The sequence below is a fragment of the Lytechinus variegatus genome, chromosome 9 (assembly GCF_018143015.1).
Source record: "Lytechinus variegatus isolate NC3 chromosome 9, Lvar_3.0, whole genome shotgun sequence".
In the NCBI taxonomy this organism is placed as follows: domain Eukaryota; kingdom Metazoa; phylum Echinodermata; class Echinoidea; order Temnopleuroida; family Toxopneustidae; genus Lytechinus; species Lytechinus variegatus.
Window position 1 is genome coordinate 6,154,522 of NC_054748.1, and position 25,584 is coordinate 6,180,105.

Here is a 25,584-nt window from a genome sequence, read left to right on the forward strand (position 1 = left end):
AAGAGTGTAAATGTAACAACCAAAGGTGTTGTAATAACACCTATAGGTGTAAAACTAACACCACCAATTTAACACCGGTGTAAATAACTGGTGTGGTCCTCTGTGTACACCGGTTAACACCACAGTTTTTGCTGTGTTAATTCCTAAGCACTCTTGCAAAGAACATAAAGCAAGTTTAACAAAAATGGATCGAACTACTCTTAATATGCATTTTTCGGATCAAAGGCAAGATAGAGGTCTTTAAAAAAATATATTAACATATTCAAAATCAATTTTATTGTAACAATGATTAAAACATATCATTACAATCATCTCAGTACTTGTCAACTTCAAATCGAAATGTAAAATTTGTTAGCGCTGTTACCAGAATTTTTAGTGTGGGTTTAAAATATGAAAACAGGGGTGAGATCCCATCGTTGTAACCATAGTTACTGTAAAAAAAGGTACTTAGTTTTTTCAAACTACACAATTTGGGAGGTGTTTTCACAAAGATTTAAGTCTGATCAAAAGTCATTATTAAGTGCCAACGCGCACAGGATACTGTATTGAACGCTTGAACGCATGGTCCCATTCTGGTCAAATTGGCATTTTAAGTGCAATTGTTTGTCGTATTTAAATCTTTGTGAAAGACGCCCCCTGAAGTACTAATACATCCTCTACATTCTGTACAAGTTCAGAGTGTGTACAAAATAGTGCTGTGTTTATGGACATTAGCATAGTGACTGCTTCGAATTCATCATTCTAAAAGTATATATTTATATATATTTACAATTTTACATTGCAATGATAATATTATTTACAACTTCAAAGCAAAGTATGACATGTATGATAGTATATACACACATCGCATCTCGTTACTGCATGAACCTAGAGCAACCTTAGTAGGTATAGCAATCCCGTACGACGATTTAAGCCTGTACGAAGTTCAGATGAATGTAAATATCATTTATTTTCAAAATATGAGGTCATTGTAGGGAAAATGAAAAAAAATATAGTATAAAAGTTAACTAATGTAGTGTTGACAGAATATAATTGCAATCAATTGCAAACTGCATGGCAGATCAGTTTCAGTTGAAGCTAATCAGTTTTAGGCACTTACGGCTGCAAGAAATCGGTCAGCAGCAACCCAATGCGAATCGATCGCAAGAGATATGGTTGGTGGGGGGGGGGAGGGTGGAATTGAAATTGATTGAAAGTTTCGTGCGAGGCTCCATTACACCACACTGTTATGAATTGCCAGTTCGAATTCATCTTTATTTCATTTTCTTTTTCCATTTTCTGAATGATTTGTTGGAATACTACTTACTGAAGTTTTATATATACAATGGGGTGATTTGATGATCCAATTTAATAATTTTGAACATTTCCGTCCGTCCTGCACTTTTCCAGTGGACTAGTGAGGTAATTTTAGTGAAAAAAAAATGTTGGATACATGGCGTGTTTCCACTTTCGTTCTGATTCCTCAGAAAGTTGCGATTGAGAGGTCCATATTCACAGAATAAGCTTGGAAGAGCGATGACATTTTCCTTTAACCGTGTAGGTTCATACTTGAACAAAATGATTTAGTCCTTGTTTTGAAGTTCTGGGATCTGCTCCTTCTAGCACCTTACTTCACAATGTCTCTAAAAACCCCTCTTCTTAGATAGTTCAGAATGGTAAATCAAGGTTTCAAAAATGATCGCGATGTTCAATTCAACCTCTAAAACAGGCGACGCATTCGTAACATCGTCGTCAACGTAAGCGGGGTGACCCGGAAGTGGTTGTCCTGGTTCCGGGTCGTTCACTCATCCGCAATCACTTTCCTCCACCCTTCCGCTTTGGCGCCAAATTTGTAAACGAGCCTTGCCTTGTCGACCCGTTCTAAGATCTCCCTCTTGTAGTAATACCTGGAGATTTGAAGAAAAAAAAGAAGAAATAATAATAAAAATAATAGAAAGAGTGAGAGCTAGAAACAGATGAATTAAATGTCATCAAACATACCTTATGAGTCAGTATTTTATGACAAATTTGAAAACATGAAACTATCGAGTTATCCCCTACCCATTTTCTTTTCTCTTCGCTGGCCCTTTTTTCTTCTTCTTTTTTCTTCTTCTTCTTCCTCTTCTTGTTCTTCTTCTCCTTCTCCTCTTTCTTGTTCTCCATCTTCTTCTCACCCTCCTCCTTCTGGCTTCGGGAAGTACTCGCCATGAGTAGTGATAACCCCCCTTTTTTTGCTGCTCTTCTTGTCACTACTTTGGAAAAATTACCCGCCCCTCCTCTCCCCTCAACCGTTAGACCCTAGACCCCCCGGTCCTTACCTCATAGCCCTGCTCAGCTTTTCATACGTCATTCTCGGGTTATTCTTAATGTCGCCCCACATGTTGGCCACCACCTTCGAGTTCACGATTCGGAAGACCCCCTTCTCCTTGTCCTCCCACCGTATGTACTGGGGACAGTAATCCTCGTTCTTCAGGATCCCAAGGATGAACTCCCAGAGATGGCTTCCTTTCACTGTTGCCATGGTAACAGATGGAGCGAGAGAGATGGATAGAGAGATAGAGAGAGGTAGAAAGTTAGAACACCTGTGATGACTTTTTGTGTGATGAATTTTTTTTAAGCTCTTTCCTTCTGTTATTTTTCTCCTCTTGTTTACGAATTCATATTATTTTTATTTTAATTCTCCTCTTTCTTCTTCCTCCTCCTCATATTCTTCTCCTTCTTCTCCTTTCTTCTTCTTCTTCTTCTACTTCTTCTTCTTCTCTCTCCTCCTCCTTCTCACTCCCCGTTCTCCTCTCTGTCTTTTTCCGTTCTATCTCCCTTTTCTCTGTCACTGCCCCTATTGATATCTCTATTTCTTCTTCTTCTTCTTCTTCTTATTATTATTACTATTATTATTATCGTAACTTTCCTCTTCCCTTCCCCTTCTTCATCTTATTCTTATCCTTCCTGCGCATGTTCTTCCTGTTTTTCATCGTTCTTCATCTTCTAAATTCATGAATTCATTTGTAATCTTTCTCGATTCCTTCATCCAAGAGCATCAATATTGTATTAAAGCCAATATGAACATGCGGTCATGTAAAGCGCCACCTCAGTTACTCAGATCTAGCCAGGTTAATTACCCACAGTGCACCATTCTGAACACTATAGTCTTAGCATGAAGCTACTAACACTGTATTAGCTCCATGGTCTTGTAATAAATGCCAACTTATGAAAACGCCCTAATTATAAACTGACCTGCTTTCCTGCTTTGCTTTCGTCTTCCGACTCCCCTTTCCAGCTCCCCGAGCTCACCCGAAAGCCTCTTCCTTGGACGACCTCGCTTTCTCCTCTCAATGTTCGCACTGGACGATGACGATGACGGCGATGATGGTGATCCCTTGACAGGCTTTGTCCCTTCTTCCCTGAGCTCCTCCAAGCTTTTCGTGATGGTTCGCCTCTGGTAGTTGTGCGTCCTGCTCACTGCTATATGAAAATGAATAAATAATTAAATAAATGAATCAATGACTAAATAAATAAATGACTAAATAAATAAATAAATAAAATAAATAAATAAACAAATAAATAAGTGAATGAATCAGTGAATAAATAAATACATAAATCTATCAATAAATCAACCAACCAACCAAACAACGAATCAATCAATCAATCAATCATTCAATCAATGAATGAATGAATCCATCCATCCAACCAACCAACCATCCATCCATCCTTCCATCCATCCATCCATCCATCAATCAATCAATCAATCAATCAATCAATCAATCAATCAATTAATTAATCAATCAATCATTTAACCACTAAGTAAATAAATCACCAATAATATCAATTATCATAACAATTAAAACAATAAAATGATAATGAATATGATGACCATATTGGTGTTCCCATGTAGGTGTACCACAAACTGGGCGTTGTGGCGTGCGCCTGTAATCCAAGCTGTGGGGAAGTTACAAATTGATGCAGAGGTTCGAGGTTCGAGCCCTGGGGAGCGTTTCATGAAAGGACTTGTCAGACATTTTATCCGACAAGTCCTATTTTATCCGACAGTTACCATAGTAACATTGCTTATCAACCAATCAAAATCAAGGAAAGATGTCAGATCTGACAACTTGTCGGACAAAAATGTTGATGAAACGCTCCCCAGGTCACGTCTTTCGGATGGTGACGTTAAAGGTCGGTCCCAGACGTAAATAATCATATCTGATTGATACACGTCTGACAAAACTCAAATACACACACACACAAGCATTGGCGGCGGAAGCCAAAAATTTTAGGAGGGGACAACCCAAGAAAAAAAATTTGACAAGCAAAAAAAAAAAAAAAAAAAAAGGTTCTCAACCAAAAAATTTTAGGGGGGACGCGTGCGAAAATAAATTGACAAGCAAAAAAAAAAAAAAAAAAAAAGGTCATCAACTACAAATTTAGGGGGGGGGGACCGTCCCCCCCTCCTCAAATTTAGGGGGGGACACGTCCCCCCCGTCCCCCCCCGCTTCCGCCGCATATGCACACAAGGTATTGATTGACACCCTATAGGTGGAAAAGCACCAAAGTAACATACGACGGTGTTATTATAATTCCAATGTGTGCCAAACCGACACTTGAAAATTAACGCTGAAGTAAAAGAGATTGCTTGGTCCGTCAGACGATGACGTACCTGATTTTGATTTGCTGGAACTGTGGTGACTGAAGAAAGGCCTTGCTGGTGTGGCCAGGGAGGGGCAGCTCCCGCTTTCACTACCACTATCAGATTGCATGGATTCTACAGAGAGAAAGAGAGAGGGGGGAGGATAAAGAAAAGAGAGATATCAATATGGGAGTGACAGAGAGAAAAGGGAGATAGAAGAGAAAAACAGAGAGGAGAAAGAGGAGAGAAAACGAGGAGGAGGAGGAGAAGAAGAAGAAGAACAAGAAGAAGAAGAAAAAAAGGAGGAAGAAGGAGAAGAAAAAGAAGAAGCAGAAAAAGAAGGAGGAGAAGAAGAAGAAGAGGAAGAAGAAGGAAAAAAAGAAGGAGAAAAAGAAGGAGAAGAAGCAGAAGAAGGAGAAAAGAAGAAAAAGAAATAGAAATAAAGAAGGAAAAAAGAGGGCGGAGAAATAGTAAATCAAGTCTATTATGATTCACTGACATCATGTACTCGATTTGTTTTCAATTTCAAATTAATTAAAAAAAGAAAATACCGGCACTCGGTGAAGAATTATTTTCGTACACTAGTTACATGTTGACAAGAAATTGTAGATTTTTTTAATGATATAAACTATGAAGAAAAATTACATTTGTTGTATAAAATGAAATTCTAATGCGTGATATAAATTATCGGCTACAATTCAAAAGACTTAAAACCTCACTTTTTGCACCCCTCTAGCACGTCTAGTGCGAGCAAATAGTGAGCTTTGAACACTTAGTGTTGTGTTCAGTTTCAATACAATATGTTTTCTTCAAACATCGGATAATGATAACCCAAGCTATTGTTGTGTTTCAATAGAATTTTACAAAACCGAATAAAAAATATCACATGTCTTTTTTGTAGTTCAATTGAATTTCAACGAATGAAAGTATCACAAAATTTCAAATGCCACCGCAGTTCGTGGAAATAGACAATACATACGTCGTATGGTATTGATACGACCGTGCGTTTTACATTCAGTCATTTTACATTTAACTGAACATAGGTCCAGACATACAGCCTGACAGTTTCGCCATAGTTATCCACATGCAGGAATATGCCAACATAAACTATGACGAATATTTTATCATCGATTTGCCAAAAATAACTCAAAAGGGAAGGACTTTGTTTGCTTTTTTTTCTATTCGTTCCGGGAAATTTAATTTTGAACTTCCCTCCCCGCGGCAATCTTATCAGAAAACAAACTGTAGGCCTCTTCTCTTCTATAGGGTGTCTCATAAATCTTTTAAGCCTCCAAAAAGAGTTAACAAATGCAAAGAAATACTTATGAAGTGCTAAAGAGGGGGGTCAAAACCTTGTGCTGACGTCAGGCGGCAGCGTCAGTGTGGTATGACGGAGCGGGACGTTTAGTGTCACAACGCAAAAACACAGGCGTTGCAATAACACCAGTCCGGTATCGATGTCGGAAAACACCAGAAAGATGTTAAGACAATACCGATTCGGCTTTAGGCCAACACCAGATAGGCATTTAAGCAAAACCAACCAATACCAATATCGGTTTGATTCTTAACTGGTGTTGTTTCAACACTTTCCTGGAGCTTTCTGATGTTGATACTAGACTGGTGTTAAATCAACACCGGTAGTTTTCCAGTGCATGATTTTATTCTGAATTAAAAAACATGAATTATAATTGATAGGACCATACACACATTCACACAGACCCCCCCCTCTCTCTCTCTCTCTAAAACTTCTTTCCACTGTTCCTCCTTGAAATCAATTCTCGATCTTTGTTCTCTCTTTATCAAGTACTACTTGAACAGTTTTGGGGGTGGTCGCCCCTAGCTCTCAATGATTTGCAATATTAATCTTTATTGTTGCAAGCGACTTACATTGCAAGCCCATGGTCAGTATTAACTAACTCCCAACTGTCTGATGTAACATTATGTCGATCTACATCAATTCAATGTTTCTATAATCGTTGACAAATTGCTTACTGAGATATTCATTAAAGAAAAAACGCATCACTTAATTAGCCCGTTGAGTATCAATTTGAGTAATGAGCAACTTAACGATCAGCTTACCCATTTACAAAGAAATAGGTACTTTAACAATGTTCTCAAATGTACATTAAATGTCTAGGGTTTCAGAGAAGTAGTTGAAATTACATAAAGACGTTGATACCAATTAAGAAAAGCCCTCTCATAAATTTCATTCATACATGGGGCTTAGGCTATATGTTTCATCTTCGATATTCACAGCAAAAACTGTGGTGTTAACCGGTGTACATAGAGGACCACACCATTTGTTTTACACCGGTGTTAAATTGGTGGTGTTAGTTTTACACCCGTAGGTGTTATTACAACACCTTTGGTTGTTATATTTACACTCGTTGGTGTTATGTTCAATCTCTAGGGTGTAGTTTTAACACCTCAGGGTGTGGTCCTCTATTAACACCAACTGGTGCCAGTTTTAACACCACAGTTTTTACAGTGTTCCACTTTCCTGGTTCAAGGGTATCCTAATTATATTCGACGTGGTATTTAGATAATAGTTTGGTTAGAAACATAATGTCGTGTGCATGGTATGGTTTGAGGCTTACCTTCAGTACAAATGGAGTTGTATTTTCTTCGTTCAAGTTTCGCTGGTTCCTGGTAGACTAGTAGACTGTCAATGGTAGTAAGGTCGGGCGATTCATAGAAATAGGGAGCATCGAAAGGATGAGACGGGGTAGGACTGGGAACAATGGAGTCTGTGAAAAAAAACGTATTTGAAGATTATTGAATGGATAATTGATTTAAGCAATGGAAAGTTGGGGGTGGGGTGTATGTGACTGGGGAGTTATTTTGTTTGAATTTGCAATGAACGCTATCACAGTTTTGGTAAACCTCGTCACCGCCATCATCATCATTATCATCATCATCATCACCACCACCATCATCATCTCATCATCATCATCCTCATCATCACCATCATCAACACCACCACCATTATGAATCGCCATAATCAAAGCAAGAAGAAAAAGACAGAAAGAGTGAATATTAGGTAATAGGGTAGAAAATCATCATAATCTTCAACACCATCACTACCACCACCAATATCACCACCACTACCACAACCACTATCACCACCACCATCACTACCACCACCACCACTACCACCACCACTATTACCACCACTATCACAACCACCATCACCACCACCACTACCAACACTACCACCACCACTACCACCACCACCACCACTATCACCACCGCTACCACCATCATCACCACCACTATCACCACCACCACCACCACTACCACCACCACTATCACCACCACCACCACTATCACCACCACTACCACCATCATCACCACCACTATCACCACCACCACTATTACCACCACCACCACCACCACCACCACCACCACCACTATCACCACCATCACTTCCAATACCGCAACCACCACAACACCACCACCACCCATAACCACCAATCAATCAAGCTCTTTAGCCTCTTTATGATATTCTCAATTATATCTTGAAACCTACCGTCATTATCATCGATATAAATACCAGGCCAGTCTGAACCACTGTCATTATCATCAAACATGTCATCTGAAGTGGGACAGGGTTAAAAATAGAAAGAATAGACACAAGGAGAAGGGAGATAGAGAGAGGGGGGGGGGGGGGGGGGGAGGGGAGAGAGAGAGGGGGGAGCGAGAGAGAGATACAGATAGCAATATATAGAGGGAAAAAAGGCAGAAAGTAAAAGGAGTGTTACATGTATTTCAAAAGCGAAAGATGATATGAAATGCGTCATTCCTGTTTTAAACCACTTGTCTTGAGAAAACAACCGAGTATAATTACGAATAGTAAGAACGCCAGTCCAACTCTTGGCCACTTGTTGTATGTACATGAGCGATAATAATTATGTGTAATATACATCCCAGAATTACACCTCAAATTACCCCAAATAAACGGACCAAATTCTCAATGGACATGCTCAAATATCAGTTTTTTTTTATTTTGTTTGAAATTTACTCGAAATTTACTTTCATGGACTGAAGTGGTTCTCATATTCATGTACTCAAAGTTGTGTCAACTTATTATAAGACTGGACTGAAAAATAAGCATTAATCAGAATATGATAACATGAACATATTATCATACTGAGTCAGCTTACGTAGTATTACGAATTGATTCACCTCCCAAGATATCATATCAGGCATCATAAAACAAATATCGGATATCATTTTAGTATTATATTTATCATGTAGATATTCATGTATTTTCAAGGTGAGGTTCCATGTTTCAATAACCGAAATTAAAACCTTTTTGCCATGTTCATCGTGTTTCTGAGTATATGGCACTGTCTATCCGACAGGCCCGTTCTGATTGAAATAACACCAGAGAGTGCAAAGGTAACAACTAAACGTGCTGCATAAGACCCATGGGCGTTGAAATAACACTGTAAACTTAACATTGGAGTAAAATGACTGATGTGGTCCTGTATGTACACATAATAAAAGCAGAAACCGAAGGTCGTTTAATAACGCTCATGTGTGTTGAACTAGCACCAAACATTTAACACCAGAATAAAATGACTGGTATGGTCCTGTATGTACACATTACATTACACCCTAGAGTTTGAACATAACTCCAGAGAGTGTAAAAGCGAAAACCAACGGTATTGTAATAACGTGTTTAACTAGAACCAAACATTTAACACTGGAATAAAATAACTGCTGTGGTCCTATAATTATAAACACATTGCATTACACGCTAGAGTTCTAACATATGATAACACCAGAGGGTGTAAAAGTAGATTGAACTAGCACTAAAATTTTAACACCAGAATAAAATTACTGGTGTGGTTCTCTATTTTCACAAATCAACATCACCGTTTCTGCTCGAAATGCAGTGAAAATGAACAATGTTACATTTGATATCTAAAAGCGGAGGGGTAATAAATTGAGAATGGTGGGGCGGGGGGGGGGGGGGTAAAAAACCCTGTTGGGGTATCACAGTGGTAGAAGGGGTACCTGAACTTGTCGACGTGCTGCTCATGATGTCCCTCGCATGGAGGTGCTCCAATTCGGTGATGTGATTTAACGAGTCCAGGCTCTCGAAAGGATGAGAAAAATCTGAAATGAACAAATTAGTTGCCATGATAACAGAGGGGAACACATGAAAACATTTTTTCCATGTAAAATTGAAAACCAACTCGACATGTACACAATTTCCACATTTCCCCAGTGCGCACTGTTCTTGCCCTTAAATCATTTGCTTTTACAGGGCCTTCCTTTTGGAATAATTTAGACACCCATATAATTCAGGCGTCCTCTTTATTATTCTTTAAATGTAGGCTGAAAACATTTCTTTTACAATCGTACGCTAGTGGATAAGCGCCTTGCTCGAGTGACTATCATGTACATGTAGATATCTTCATAATGTATTGAGTATTTTCATTTTATTTATGTCGCTTCATTGCGTTAGGAGTTTTTAATCCTTGATTATTTTCTTCTGGGAACCTATATGTCTACAAGCCTTGCTTTTTAATAGGTTCCTCATATTTCACGTAATTGTATTTTCTTGTTAAATACTACAACTCTGTATTGTTTGTCATCATGTATTATTGTGTTCAAGATGTATGTTTTTGTGGAATGTGAAACAATAAATCAAATCAAATCAAAACAAAAAAATTTGTATGTCAATTGTTTTGGAAGAGCAAGGAGATAAATCGGAACTTTATTCACTCTTAGAAAAAGGTGCTTACTAGATCCTTAATTTTGTCCAGTATTTGGAACCCTGTAGTTTTTAACCGCCCTTTGGAACCTTTTTTGTGTGTTCTATATACAATGGAAAATACAACGTTCTTCTATAGGTTCCTAAAGACCACATAGGTTGTAAGAGGAACATTAAATGGTTCTTTGTGGCCCCCCCCCCTCTAAAAATAGTTTTAAAAGGACGGTTTATAAGCCTTTTCTGATTCCTTGAACACTGCAAAAACTCTGGTGTTGATTTAACACATGCCCGAATCTATGTCCACACCAGAGAAGTGTTAAGCAACACCAATTTCGTTTTGGTCTAACACCAGATAGGAGGTGTTTATACAACACCAATTAGAATTAAAACAGCATCGGTTTGATTCCATACTGGTATTGTTTCAATACTTTTCTGGTGTGGACATATATAGACTCCGGGCTGGTGTTAAATCAACACCAGAGTTTTTTAAGTGGAGGACCCTTGAAAGGTTCCACACACGGGGCAAACATTCTAACATTTCAATGAGTGTATAGGATGTATTCATTGTAGGTCTTGGGTTCGAAACACATATAGTTGGCGCAATTTTGTCTTCGGCGATGAACGAATCCTGAACCCCATGGAGAGGTTGTAAAAACAGACGGTCCCCTCTCGCTTATACACATGCTCGCTTTGAACGCCATCTGACAATGAAGTGCAGTCAATCAAGCGAGCAAGCAAGCAAACAAACAAACATATTACATGGTTCAGTGCAAGCTACGTTGTTGTTTAAAAACATATATTGTTTACATAATTAGATGGGGAATAGTGCATCACTATTTCTCATTAAAAAGCAAGGTCTTTTTGCTCCCCCTCTTACAACCATTATAATTGTTATTTTGTTTGTTTCTTGTTCAAAATATTTTCGTGAAGCATTTAATCAGCGAGTAGAGGTAGACAACCGAGCCGTGTCGGGCCGGCCATTACTGGGAAGATTGTATTGATGAAAAGAAACAGGGCGTGCAACTCAAATACGTTTCATGAGGCCTGAAAATACAAATAAATTTCATTGAAATTCGCATTATTATTACGATTGTTGTTGCTTCGTACGCTTTACAAAATCATATATAGCTAAGTGTTTAATAATGACGCCAGGGTGACACTGTTTTCCTTCAAAATGCAGGATGAATATGTCAAGTATTTTTCATGCACTGAACTTGCTACTGTAAGAATTCACACGGTAGAAAAAATAGCATATTGTTTGGTAATTGTGTAAACTTTTAAGCAACTTTGTTTAACAAGTTTAAACAGTTGCTTAAAACGTTTAAACAATAGTTGTTAGAGTAACTGGCTTTAAAAAAAGCCTGCTTAAAATGTTAGACAGCGTTTTTACAGTGTAAGTCATGGCGATAGATTATTATTTCGTATAGCATGCACGTGCACGCACTCCGCTATATAAATACAAATATTTAAAACACTCTAAAAAAATCAACCTTTGAAAGCTGGAGGAGTGAACATTTTTAAGACGTTACATCCACCCTTGAATAAAGCTGGATCCAACAATTTAAATGTTGGGTCTAACCAGGGAAGTGATAACACTTCAGTGGTCTAACCATTCTAACTGTGATGTTGTCACTCTTCCAGTCCTTCAAATGTTGATTTAACATTTCATTTTTTAGAGTGAACGAAAAGAACCTGATCTACCGCATTATTATAGGCCTATTTATATACATACAGTGTTATCATAGTGTGTGTATATGTGATATTGTCGAGTATACGCTTTTGTCAGTTTGTAATTACAAGCTATCGAGTTGCAGCTGCCAGGATCGAAATCAAAACCAAGCAAATTTCGAGAATAAATGTGAGAGGGACGAGCCATGATGGTTGCAATTATCCCCTTTATCAACACGTTGTCATTCATCCATCTTGTTTCTTTTTCTTTGTTAGTCGATTGAACGAAGGCCTGGGGCCCGTTGCAGGAAGAGTTGCAATCAATCGCAACTCTAAAAGTCACGCGCAACTTGATTTTCTACCAATCAACATCGCGCATTTGGGACTTGCGATTTATTTCTTTTGACTTGCGTTTAAACGCAACTCTTTCTGCAACGGACCCCAGCAAGAGTATCGGATAGTAATTGCCAATCGTCTATATGGCCACAACTCGTCCACTCATCACATGGTCCACCTTCATTTAGTCTAATGTCATCTACATTTCGTCTAACAACCAAAAGTTGAATACCACCACAAAATTCGTTCCGTCATGCTCAGAGTTGAATGTAGACAGCAACATTACAATGTTCTGCGAGCCCTCAGACACAAAATTAATTGAATGTTCTATTCTATCTCTTGACTTCAAAACTAATTATCTAAATCACGGCAAAACTTGAACACTTAAGAAAATTAGTGTTCTTTTCTCGTAGGTTTCAACTTTTTAGCATCAGTATATTTATTTTTTTTAAATCTCGATCTGCTTTCAGCCTTTTTCATGCTGCTAATACACTGTTAAAACTATGGTGTAAAAAAACACCTTTGTAAAATAAAACTGGGTGTTAAAACGAACACTGGTGGGTGACAGTAGACATGGTAGAGGAGCATTCACTGGGGTGTTAAGATTACACCCTAGAATTCAGATAACACCAAAGAGTGCATACATCATCACATCTTTTGAGTAATTTATTATCCAGAATTACCCGAAATGTATGAAAAAAAAACACTTATTGGACATACGCACAAGCAGATTTTTGTTGTTGTTGTTGTCCCGAATCGAATAATCACGACTTTGTTTCATTCATATAATGATAGTCCAACTGATGATGATCACATCCTATTCGAGCTCTAAATACTCGATGCCTTCCGATCAATACTTTTGCCAACCTCATATTAATCAAGCCTTTAATGTTTGTAATTTCCGCCGAAACATGCCCCTAAATCTCGAATATACATATGCTCCCATGCATGTATTGTCTAATATCACTTTATCAGCCTTTCCAAATAATTACCAACTGTTTGTCAAAAAACCGAAGAGCTTTGTTTCGGTTTTGTCATCAAATAAAAGCCAATTCAAGCACCGTCTTTCTACAAACCGTACGTTGTATACCCCATGTACATGCACACGTGAACGTGAAATATTGTACTCAATAATGCCTATCGCATGCTTAATTGGATTTAAGAATGGTCCTGTCCATAAGATCCATGAGATCAGAGGGAGGGGGGGGGTGATTGTTTTTCTTGGAGCTAACCCCATCTCCTTTTTCCTCTATTCTCAAAACCTTTTCTATTTATTCTAAAATAAACTATCAAACTTTATACCAGTTTAACATGACATTCTCTAATGGCGCGCGTACAACAGTACACGTTACCAACTGATAATCAACAAGAAGTTGATTCAAGTTACGCGTATGCGACGTACAAACGTCGTAGATTTCGAAACGCGCAGAAGGAATTCACATGTCCGTTCAGCACCCCCCCCCCCCCCCCTCTTTACACTTACATGAAATCGCATGCAACCACCAGTCCTGCGGATTTATGTGCAAATACGTATCAATAATTCATTTTTTTTCAAATAGATAATATGTGGAGGAGAGACTGAAACATAAGCGACTGAACGATCGATATCATATTTGGGTATAAAAACGAACAAATAAATAGGCCCAGATTATTTCTTTACTTTTATCATAACGCACCATCAATCTTTCATACTATTGTGATGTCGGAGATAGTGAACCATGAAAAGAAATTTATTTCGATTATTGCTCTTCAAACATCATGTAAAAATGATATCATGAGTGTGAATCAGTGAGAAAATAATGATTTAATTTTCCCATTAGTCCAATGTCCTTATTAATTAATCATTAGCTAATTGTGATAATCTACTCACGGAAATAATTGCAGTTCACGTTAAAAAGTGTAAATCGTGATGAAAATATCAATTTTAGGCTGCATATTCAGACCTCTTTCCTCTAGTGAATAGTTCGCACAGCAAACTACCCCTCCCCTCCTTCACCCCAAATACAACCCACCCCCCCCCCCCCCCCATTCTGTCCTCCCCGTGAAACTCCGGACCGTGATCGAATTGAAACTTACTCGAGTCTAGCATGTCGAGCGCGTTGGACACCAATCCGAAATTCGGTATCACCATCTGCGATCCATCTTGTGACGTCATCCGGAGTAGATTCGGGGGCGTGGTCAGCTCTGAGAAGACGGGGCTGTCGGGCGGGGTCAGCATCTTGGGCACGGGCTTGTTGCAGCTGACTGGGCGGTGACCTGGATTGGTGCCGGGTGCAAGATCGTCGTCGCTGAGCAGTGATTGGTGGATGGAGGCAACGTTCTTGACGTCAGCATCAAGGAGGTTTGTGATGCTGGGAAGCAGCTAAAAAAATGAAACAACCAAACATCAGCCTACAAAAGAAGGTTTCAAATGAATGAAAGATAATTGAAACAAAATGACCATAACCATATTGAAATAAAATGATAATAATGACCAAAAAAATTAAATAATAATAACAAAATAATCATTGATCCACACTGTGCTGCATTCAACCCAGGTGAGGTAAATGGGTACCTGGCAGGAATTTATTCCTTGAAACGCAGCGCGCGTAACAGCTGCACTGCTAAAGCCAGGGTAGTTATGCTGCATATACTGTAGAGCGCTTAGAGACTTCTGACAAAGTAAGTATTAAGCGCTATATAAGCAAGTATAATTATTATTAAAATAAATAATGACGAAATTAAGAAGGATATCAATTTGGCAGCAGTTGCCACTGAATATGACTTCCATGTATTTGATACTTAAATAATATTGCCTGGGGTGTATAGGCGGACCTAGGGGTGGACATTGGTCCTTATTCTGAAGTCGAGCTTAACTTAAACTCAGGTGTAAATTTGTGGTTTAAGTATGGATAGCCAAATATTACATTAATCACTAGCAGCAGAGGTATCATATTTCAGCTCATTTTGCTCTCAAAACATTCATAATTGTCTAGGAAGTATAAATAGATGATTGTCTTCACCATCGATGAATCAGGAAAGAGCACAGTAAACATAAGAAACACACAAATTAATAAAAAGTTTGACACTTTTGGCTTCCCATAATTTTATCACAGAGTTAGACCATGGTCTACGTTAAACCTGACTTCAGAATACGGGCCTTTGAATACAACACAAGACACCTCGTTCAGACTTTATACGCGCAGACAAGAATGAGCGCTCATTTACCATGTTATAGGTTTCTATTTTAGATTGCTATTTTTTTATTTTGATATGGCTGATTGACAAAGTGTATGCATATGATTGTCCATCTAACACTGATTCTATTTTTGGTAATTACTGAACTTCCTTTTCCCAAATTGGGAAGAAATATCACCAATTTTGGACTATATTTTGACTGGCGGAAGGATTGGGACTATTTTGCTGTTTGAGGTGATGAATCTGCTCCACCCGACGGTGTCTTCAAACACGCCAATTTATTTTTAAAATGAGCCGGTCGAGGGACCCTTTTCTGGTCAGATATGGATTGCCAGATATAAATCCTATCCACTGGTAGTAAACATTCGACCCCCGAATTTCATCCTTATTTTTTATGAATTTTTTAAAGTGCCAATTTTATACGTGAGTCTATGGGGAATGAATTAGGCCTAGGAGACCTATATAGCGAACCAACATCGGCTTACGTACTCTGGTGGGTCGGGGTCGTTTTGGGGGTGTAGCGACATTGGCTCCTGCGACAATTTCTCTGGGCTTAATTTCGTCTGGGATGAAGGGTTTGGTTTATGTTGCAATAGGGATTTATGTTAGGTTTCAGGGTAGATTATAGTGTTAAACCAAGGGTTTAAGTCGGTCATTCGATTAGTGTATGGAATGTAGAGCGGAGCAATTTGTCCATGCAAATAGCACGGAGCTCGTTCTTCACTTTATCATAAGCGATCGTGCACTGTAAAATATGAAGTGCTAATTTAGCACTTACAGTGCTTGTATAGTGACTGCACTGCAAAAACTCCGGTTTTGATTTAACACCAGTCCGGAATCTATATATGTCCACACCAGAGAAGTAGTGAAACAACACCAGTTTGGAATCAAACCGATGCTGTTTTAATACTAATTGGTGTTGTATAAACACCTTTCTGGTATTAGACCAAAACGAAAGTGGTGTTTCCTAACACTTCTCTGGTGTGGACATATATAGATTCCGGGCTGGTGTTAAATCAACACCTGAGTTTTTGCAGTGTGCACTACGAGTGCTGATTTTCTAGTTTAAATTTGAACTAGAAAATCAGCACTCGTAGTGCAGTCACTATACAGCACTGTAAGTGCTAAATTAGTACTTCATTTTTTTACAGTGTGAACACAGTTAGTAGCGGAAGTGATTCTATGAATTTGCATTTCATGCGCTTTCATATCAGTTCCTGCAACCACGAGGATTCTATAAAAATAAAGGGAAAGGTTCGAGTTCAAGTTCGCTGCATCCACACACTGCAAAAACTCCGGTGTTGATTTCACACCAGCCCGGAATCTATATATGTCCACACCAGAAAAGTGTTAAAACCACACCAGATAGGTGTTTATACAACACCAATTAGTTTTAAAAGCAGCATCGGTTTGATTCCAAACTGGTGTTGTTTCAATACGTCTCCGTTGTGGACATATATAGATTCCGGGCTGGTGTTAAATCAACACCGGATTTTTTGCATCCGCAGACATGAAACACCAAATACCACACTGTGGAAATCCTGGACATACCACAGAAATACGTGAATCCGTCTACAGTGATGGACCTATAATAGGAAGCAGTGACCGGTCACTTTTTCCATGATAGAGCAAAATCTATTGACCACGTGACATTCAGTCTTGGAAATCCATATCACCGGAAATCAGAAGAAGATAGTTACTCAAATTCCCTCAAATTCAGTTCAGTTTGCTTGTTACATTTTTCCACGTAGTTAGGTTACTTAGGAAATACGTATAGGGCAACAGTCTCTTATACCCTGTAAAAGAAAATATTGGGTAAATTTGTTACCACCACGAGGGTAATTAATATATGTCCAACCACTTTGGAGCAGTATTTTACCCAATGCGGAAGCATATTGTCCAGTAAGGTGTAAAAATAAGCATTAACTTACTTTAGAATTGGCAAAATTTTCATCCCACTGGATAATTAAAAGTACTCAAAAGAAATGCACAATTTTTGTTGGACCCATAATTACCCTCATTGAGCGCTTTTATACCCAATAATGTTAGAGTGTACATCAACATACTGTACACATGAGATACAAATAACAATTAAAATACAAATTACCTTACATTACTTCACTCTTCATATACAAGAAAGGTGAGTCTACATTTGATGTTAGGACTAATTTTGTTTTTAATTCAGCAGTTTAGCTATTTCTTCACGGAAAGTGTAGGCATACCTACTGCGAAAGAAAAGTTACACCGTTATATTATTCGCCGTTATGAAGAAGACATTCGTAAGTGGGAGCAAATTTTGCGTTCAAAATGTCATTTTCTTCTAAAAATATGTATATTATATATATATATATATATATATATTAGAATAGTACATACCATACATGGGAAAGCTACTCGCATATCGCATATTTAATTAGAAAAAGAAATAAAGTTCTAATACCTTTGTGATTTCAACGGATTATCCTCAACATTCACCGATATCTTCTAATACTGTTTTTATTTTCTTTTTGTACAATAAGAACAAGAACAAACAACAACAACAAAAATCAAACGAAAACACGTACAAATTTTCCCTCCTTGTTTTAAAAGCCTTTTCAACTTGTTATCGTTGCCCTCATTGCTTCCTGTAGTCGAGATCCAAACGGAAATCCTGAATGCGATTTGGTAACAAGAACAACACTTCAATTTTCGTTTTTGATTCAGGGCTACGGTAAGTGGATCAACCACTTTGACCCTCTTGAGTTTTTCAATTCAAAATGCTGTCTATTTTTATTCTTTAAAGGGATTTCGTGTGTTATTTTTTTAACAATGTGCTGAGAGTCATCTATAAGATATAAAGGCGTTTAATAAAGCTGTTAATACTCTAACGTTTATAGTCTATATGAAAATTTAAAGGACAAGTCCACCCCAACATAAAGTTGATTTGAATAAAACGAGAAAGATCCAACAAGCATAACACTGAAAATTTCATCAAAATCGGATGTAAAATAAGAAAGTTATGACTTTTCAAAATTTCACTTAATTTCGCAAAACAGTTATCATATTATTATATTGACATCCTGGTCGGTATGACGGGACTGATGACATCACTCCCTCATCCATTTTTTGTATTTCATTATATGAAATATGAAATACATAAATTTTCTCCTTGTGAAACAAAGTTTTATTCATCCCTGAACATGTGGAACTACCATCGTTTAAAAAAATGGTTCAGTCAAGATGGTCATTATTGTCAAATCTGTAAAAGAAATGAAATATTGTATAATTCTAACAATAAAATACAAAAGAAAACAGTGAGTGATGGGTATATCGTGTACTCTCTCATATGTGACTGAGTTGTGCATATAACTGTGTTGTGAAAAATAAGCGAAACTTTGAATGTGTCAAAATTTCTTATTTTGTATCCTATTTTGATGATATTTTAAACTCTAACCTGTTCAAACCAACATACCCTGAGTTGGACTTGACCTTAAATGAAAGAAAAGGGATGAGGAAAATCTTGACTAAAACTCTCAAGTATAGCAGAGTTATGAATTTCAAAAGTTTTCATTTTTTGACGTCACATGCCAGCAACCCCCATGGGTTTGACCAACTAATACAGCTTTATTATATTTCATGTTTTCATATAGTTCATGATGATTGAGATTAATCATATCATCGTTGCTCAGACATAACAATCTTTAGGCGTATATGTAAAGTATAAATGAAACGCATATAATACGTCGAGAAATACAATGAATGCACACCTAAACAATTGCAAATTTTAAAACTAAATAATAACTTCAAGAAGGTTATTAAATAACACCTGGGCTAGCTATTAGCATGTGACATCACAAAATAAAAACTCGAAATAATCACAATTCTGCCATTATTTTGATGGGACTTTTGCTAAACCTCACCCCCCCCTTGTTTGAACGAGACCAGCTCAGTATCAAAGTGCATTTTTCTTAAAAGGCGTGCATATACTACATGTAAAAGTTTAAAGTTGTGTACGTGTTTAGGGGGGAGGTGGGTGGGACCATTTCATGACCCGTGACACAGTTTTGGTGAGCAACATCATCTTCATCTTGGAGTGAAAACCTTTCATTACTACTATTATTCTCTTTTCTTCTTGTTTATCAATGTTTTTTTCAAACCGAATTCAACTTCATTCTTGAGTTGAAAACTTTTGTCTTTTTCCTTGTAATTGTTTTTAAAATCATTACTACTTTTTTTTTTTTTTACAAAACAGCGAGCCAAGCGTTCCCAGGCTCCTGAACATTTTCAAGGACGAAGATACGGAACTCTGCGTATTTACACACACACACAAAAATCATGAATTCTAAAGAATTCTTTTAAAATGTAGGGTACGATATAAAGGAATTTACCCATCCATTATGAATCAATCACCAAATTTAAGACGCGATGACGTAAATTGTGAACCGATTTCCTTACGACCCTTGTTCGATAAGGTTCGTCTGGCGATGCCGACCAAAAATATCTTCGAGAAACAATCGCTTATTATGTCAATAACCCACTCAAATGGGAAGTAAAATGCTTGAAAATGGAACAATAAATGGGCTCCCAGAGAGCAAACAAATTATTATAAAAGCTCGCTTTATTTGCAATCAATATAATTTTTTGAGATTTTTTTTACATGGAATTCGTAAACGCTGGTAGAGGCACTATGACTGCGCGAGTTGTTTCATTAAAACATGTAAAAAAAAATGCTGAAAATAGAAACGACAAAGTCGGGTGTGCAATGAAGCTTGAAAGCCGTGCGAAATGCACTTCCAGTAAAAGCTGGGGGATTTTTTTTGTACCGCTTTCTCATACCCTTTTCATAAACCTATCCTCCAATTAGCCGCCTAAGAGTAATGCGGATAATTCAATAAAAATTGCGTTCATAAACTCCGAAAATAAGCCGCATTATTTTACGAGCGCCCGTCCTGAAAAAGGGGGATAATCGCCATGACAACTGGACACGCCCCCTCCGATGCGGTTGTGTTGGAAAAGGGTGACCTTGTGACCGCACCATGGCAATTATCCGCATAATTTGGAAATGCGTTCATAAACTAAAAATCTTGTCCCGATGCTGCTATTATGCGGATAATAGCAGCATCAGAGTAATGCGGATAACTCTTGTCCTCCTCCAATTTTACGACCAAATTATGCTGCTATTAGCCGCCTAATTCATTTTAATGGGGTTTATGAAAGGGGTATCAGAGGTAATGGAGCAAACATTGGGGTAATGTTTGTAAGAGACTCGAATAATATGAATTCGAGTGCAGGTATAGGTAGAGGTGTTATGGCTCAGTGGATAAGTCTCCGGACTGTGAACCACGAGGTCCGGGGTTCAAACCCCACCGCAGCACTAGAGTCCTTTGGCAAGGCGTTTATCTACATTTGCCACTCTCGACCCAGGTGTAGTAAATGGGTACCCGGTAGGAAGAAATTCCTTGAATGCTCGATGCGCCCGATCAGGGTAGCCGTGCTAGTGGGGGTAATAGTATGCAGCGCTTAGAAACATTTGTATTAAGCGCTATATAAATGTTGAATATTATTATTATTATCATTATTATTATTGAAGGCACAAATGATCACCAAAATTATTATAAAACAGAATCAAACAAGGTGTGGTAATATTATCATCTGTAATGAATAATTCTATTGGGGAAATTAGTACCTCTTCAATGCGGTAATCAGCAGTATATCGACGTTTTGTTTCTATAGCTGGGCCTTTCAGAAAAAAGTATAAAAACCTGTGATAATTAATTGATTTTTTTCACAAGATTTTCATGATTTATTTATCAACTTCTTTTATTTATTTTACAACCTTCCAGAACCTTCATAATTGGCAGTTTGGCATAAATGGTAAACAAAACTATTTTTGGAGTGATTATCATAATCCACATCGCTTTCACTCTCAACGTGCTCGGTGTAAAAAAGAGAGCAAATTTGTATCTACAATATTCCCTATATACTGTGTAGGTATATTACAGGTCAAAATCGCGCGTAGCCCAATTTTTTTAAGCAAAGATAGGCCGAATGCTGCCTGACTGTTGTTTATAATTTCCTGATTAATCTCTAAACACCGCAATCAAGACCAAAATTACTCCCCCTTTGAGAGTTTTTAATCTTTTGAGAATGGATGTTTACCCTTTATATGTGAAAATGTATTTTTTTTTGCAAATTTCACTCCAGAATGAGCTAAAATTCACTTCCACTTCACTCCTAAGGGATTGGTCCATGTCAATCCGAGGAGATACAATGCACTCTAAAAGGATTTACACTTCACTCCAAATGGATTAGTTCCTATCACTTCGCAAAGAGTGCGCGGCAAGGGACTAGATTTTGCATTTGTAAAGGGCATGAAGAACCGTTCCACTATTGTGCGCTTAATGAATAATTATTCATCATTATCATCATCATTTTAGAGCACTTGTTTACAAAATCTATACTGGGGCCCGTTGCAGAAAGAGTTGCAATCAATCGCAACTCTAAAAATCATGCGTAACTTCATTTTCAACCAATCAACAGGGCGCATTTGGGACTTGCGAATTATTTTTTTTTTACTTGCGTTTAAACGCAACTCTTTCTGCAACGGACCCCAGGTGTATGAAGTGAATACATATGTGGTTCGAGGCACTTCCCGTTCAATTCCACGAAGCTACCACCATACATAAACAAGTGCTTTAGTAGTATATGTTAAAATAATCATACAATTATCCAACGAAAGTTATGTTCTAAAGGCCCCAAAAGGTTAAACTAAAAGTCGGTCGACTTATAATAGGGGCGGGATTTTTTTTTCTTATTTGCTGTATTTATTATTATCTTCTTTTTTTCTACTGAGGACTGCTATAAATAACTCATGCATGACGCGCGTTTCGCGCACGCTCAACTTTCAGCGCACGACAGAAGCATAACAGAAGTAATCAAATATTTGTCCCCGTCTCCTCCCCCCCCCCTCTTACCCCATCTTTTCCTTCACCAAGGAAAATATCTGTTCACGGCCGTTGGTTCCGTATTCATTAAGCACTGTTAGGATTCTACCTTATACCTTTTATTTAAAATCATATTTTTTCAAATTATTTTTATTCATTTTTATTATTTTTTTCCTGGGGGAGGGGGAAGTCTGAGGACGGATCGCGTGAATAAACCTCATAACATTATTAAATAAACCAAGTCGCTTCGGAGGGTTTCAAAACCATAGACATGTGGGTGAGGGGGAGGAGCAGCTATTAACTTCTCTCCCCCCCCTCCCCCATGGAAATTGGGCCCAAATACACCTTTGAATCAATCACCTCAAACAGTCACAAAATTAGACCCCTCAGAATTTCGTCCTTCATTTAACAGCAAAACCAAAGATCAAATACACATTTCATAAACATCCTGTTTGTAATAAATGGTTAAAAACAAAATCCGAAAAGGCGGAAAGGGACCCTCGATTTCTTCTCATAATTTAGGAGGGAGGGTATTCACATAATGGAGGGGTGGGGCTCACCACTAGCATCACCCTCACACGCCAGCCCCTCCCCCTTAATACTTTAGACCAATCAAAATTCGGCATTTGTTACCCAGGATGCATTCCGATCGTCTAGTCTATACCCACTGTGATAATGATTCTGAAGAAAAAAACCTTGTGGAAACTTTTACAATCGCGTGATAAGACTTATGCAACAAATAATACGTTTCTACTGCACCGAGATTACGGCATACCCCCCCCCAAAAAAATAATAATAATAATAATCATGATAAAATAAAAAAAACAAAAAAGAAAATAATAATAATGAATAATGTTACTGATAAATCTTGTATACAAACAAATCGAATGGTCGTTGTCGCACAAAAAATGTGCAGTATGCTTTCCACCATGCATGAAAAATTACATGTATTAAGAGTAGTCATCATACGAGTTTAACTTATCATCCAGTGAGATCACAGACTCATGTCCTCTTGAAAAAGACACTGTGCATATTATGTGTGAGAGTGAATCTTACGGAAATGGGCGTATGTAATTAACTCAGAGTGGATTTTCAATCAATTCAGAGTTTTTTTTTCAATCAATTCAGAATAGATTTTAAATCAATTTAGGGTAGATTTATCTCAATTGAGAGTGGATATTTAATCAATTTAGAGTGGATAGTAAATCAATTCAGAGTGGATAGTATATCAATTCAGAATGCATTAAATCGATTCAGAGTGAAAGTTTAATCAGTTGAGAACGTATTTTTCAATCAGAGTGGATTCGATTTTCAAATTAATCAGAGTGGATTTTGAATATTTCAAAATCAAATCCGACTGCATTTGAATTATTTTAGTGGAAATTTTATTGAAACCCTTCCACTATTTCCCCATATCTCATGGTGACTCATTTGTGATGATTAATTGAATATTTTACTAGTTTTTATTTCATTTCTGTATCAGAGATAATAAACAACTCTCTTAATTCGTGTAATCCGAATATTTCTTTCACTTTCAACTCTTAAACAAAACAGACACAGAGAAAATTGACCAGTTCATCTTTTTTAAAAGCTGGTGTCATAACTAGGAGACAATATAACCCCTAGTCTGCAGGCACAGACCCTGATTGAAACTTTGATCAACAAGCATGTCTCAACGCAAAGACTAGCACATACAAAACTTGCTGTTTCAATTCGGTGAGAGGGCCTTCAGTACACAAGGCATGAGTAGGCTGCACATTCAGACCCTTATCTCGAGTGAAAGGGTTTGCACAGCAGACTATCTTGCCCCCGCCACCCGTATTATTCAAACCTCTGTATGCAGATTTTACGTGTAAACTTGTAATATATTTACTTAAATGTTAACGGAAAAATCCTACACATAAATAAAAAGCAGCACAGAATATTGAGAAAGAGAGATATGAAAAAGCCTGTATTCTCAGGCAATGGAATTCAATCAATGTAAATTATTTTTCATGTATAGCTGTCACCGGTTTACTCTGCTCAGTTTAAAATTAACATTTAAAAATGGAACTTGCAAAACATATATAAATGACTTTCAATACGTATCTGCGCATAGAAGTAATTAATCAGTTGCACAGTAAAAACGCTGTTTAAGATTTTATACAACGCTGTTTACTATATGAACCTTACAGTAGTTGGTTAACAGTTTAAACAATCATGTTTAATTTATTGAAGATTAGCTATTGAAAATTAAACTTTGTTGTTTAAGATTTTAAGCATCTGTTTAAACTGTTTAAACAATTACTGTAAAGTTCATATAGTAAACAACGTTGTATGAAAAATTTTAACAGCGTTTTTACTGTGTGGGATGAAAAATAAATGAGATACTCGGAAAAACACCATTTATGGTCTAATCTGAAATAAAATCCCATTTTATATGTAATTGATACAGAAGTTATTCTAGAAACCTGTATTTACTACTAGTTTAGAATTCATGATATAAACTTTTGAATTTGATATTTTGTAGGTAAACACGTACTTTTAAGCATAATTAGCACGATTAGAGTTACGTGTAAACAAAACCTTGGGCGGTCGGCTAAATGAGTTTCAATAAATGAAATTCAGGGAAGTTTATAGATGATCCTGGGAATATGTGTGTGGACTATACTGGGGATTCTGATTGCAAAACATGGGGTGTTTCACAAAGATTTAAGTATGACTTAAGTCGCACTTAAATGCCGACGCGTATTATGATATGCAACGCGCGATCTTATTGATAGATACGCATTAGTGCGCGTCCTCACGACACGATCTGACCAATGCGGTCAAGCCTTTCAAACCGTACGCAACTCGGTATTTAAGTGCGACTCTAAGTCATACTTAAATCTTTGTGAAACACCCCCATGGAGTGTATGGAATAAACTTGTGGTGGCGTTTATGGTAACTTTAATTGCTGTTTTTTAAGCACTTCATGATTTTCAGTTGCAATTTTTTTTCAGGGCTTAAATTTTGCAACATATCACAGACTCGGAGAGGGTGGGGGGCCGGGGGGGGGGGGCAAATAGCAATTCAAGATTACATTATCTCAAATCAAATCGATGCTAACCAATGTCTTTAAAAGGGAAGGGAGAATGATACAATGCTTGTATAGTGACTGCACTGTACCAGTG

The 25,584-nt window shown here is 37.5% G+C and overlaps 1 protein-coding gene across 2 annotated transcripts in view; it reads right to left on the reverse strand.

Annotated features, from left to right (window-relative positions):
- Nucleotides 1-264: 264 nt before the first annotated feature.
- LOC121421130 overlaps nt 265-25,584 on the reverse strand; it is a 31,640-nt gene continuing 6,320 nt past the window's right edge. Inside the window, exons 3-10 of one of the 2 annotated variants that reach the window (XM_041615786.1) lie at nt 14,409-14,694; nt 9,626-9,727; nt 8,133-8,198; nt 7,201-7,350; nt 4,634-4,738; nt 3,214-3,438; nt 2,298-2,490; nt 265-1,886 (exon numbers count right to left, since the gene is read on the reverse strand). In XM_041615786.1, the coding sequence (XP_041471720.1) occupies nt 1,781-1,886; nt 2,298-2,490; nt 3,214-3,438; nt 4,634-4,738; nt 7,201-7,350; nt 8,133-8,198; nt 9,626-9,727; nt 14,409-14,694 (1,233 nt within the window). In that variant the 3' untranslated portion in view covers nt 265-1,780. Of the gene's footprint in view, nt 1,887-2,297; nt 2,491-3,213; nt 3,442-4,633; nt 4,739-7,200; nt 7,351-8,132; nt 8,199-9,625; nt 9,728-14,408; nt 14,695-25,584 lie in introns of both variants that reach the window. The other variant, XM_041615785.1, reaches the window with a different exon arrangement.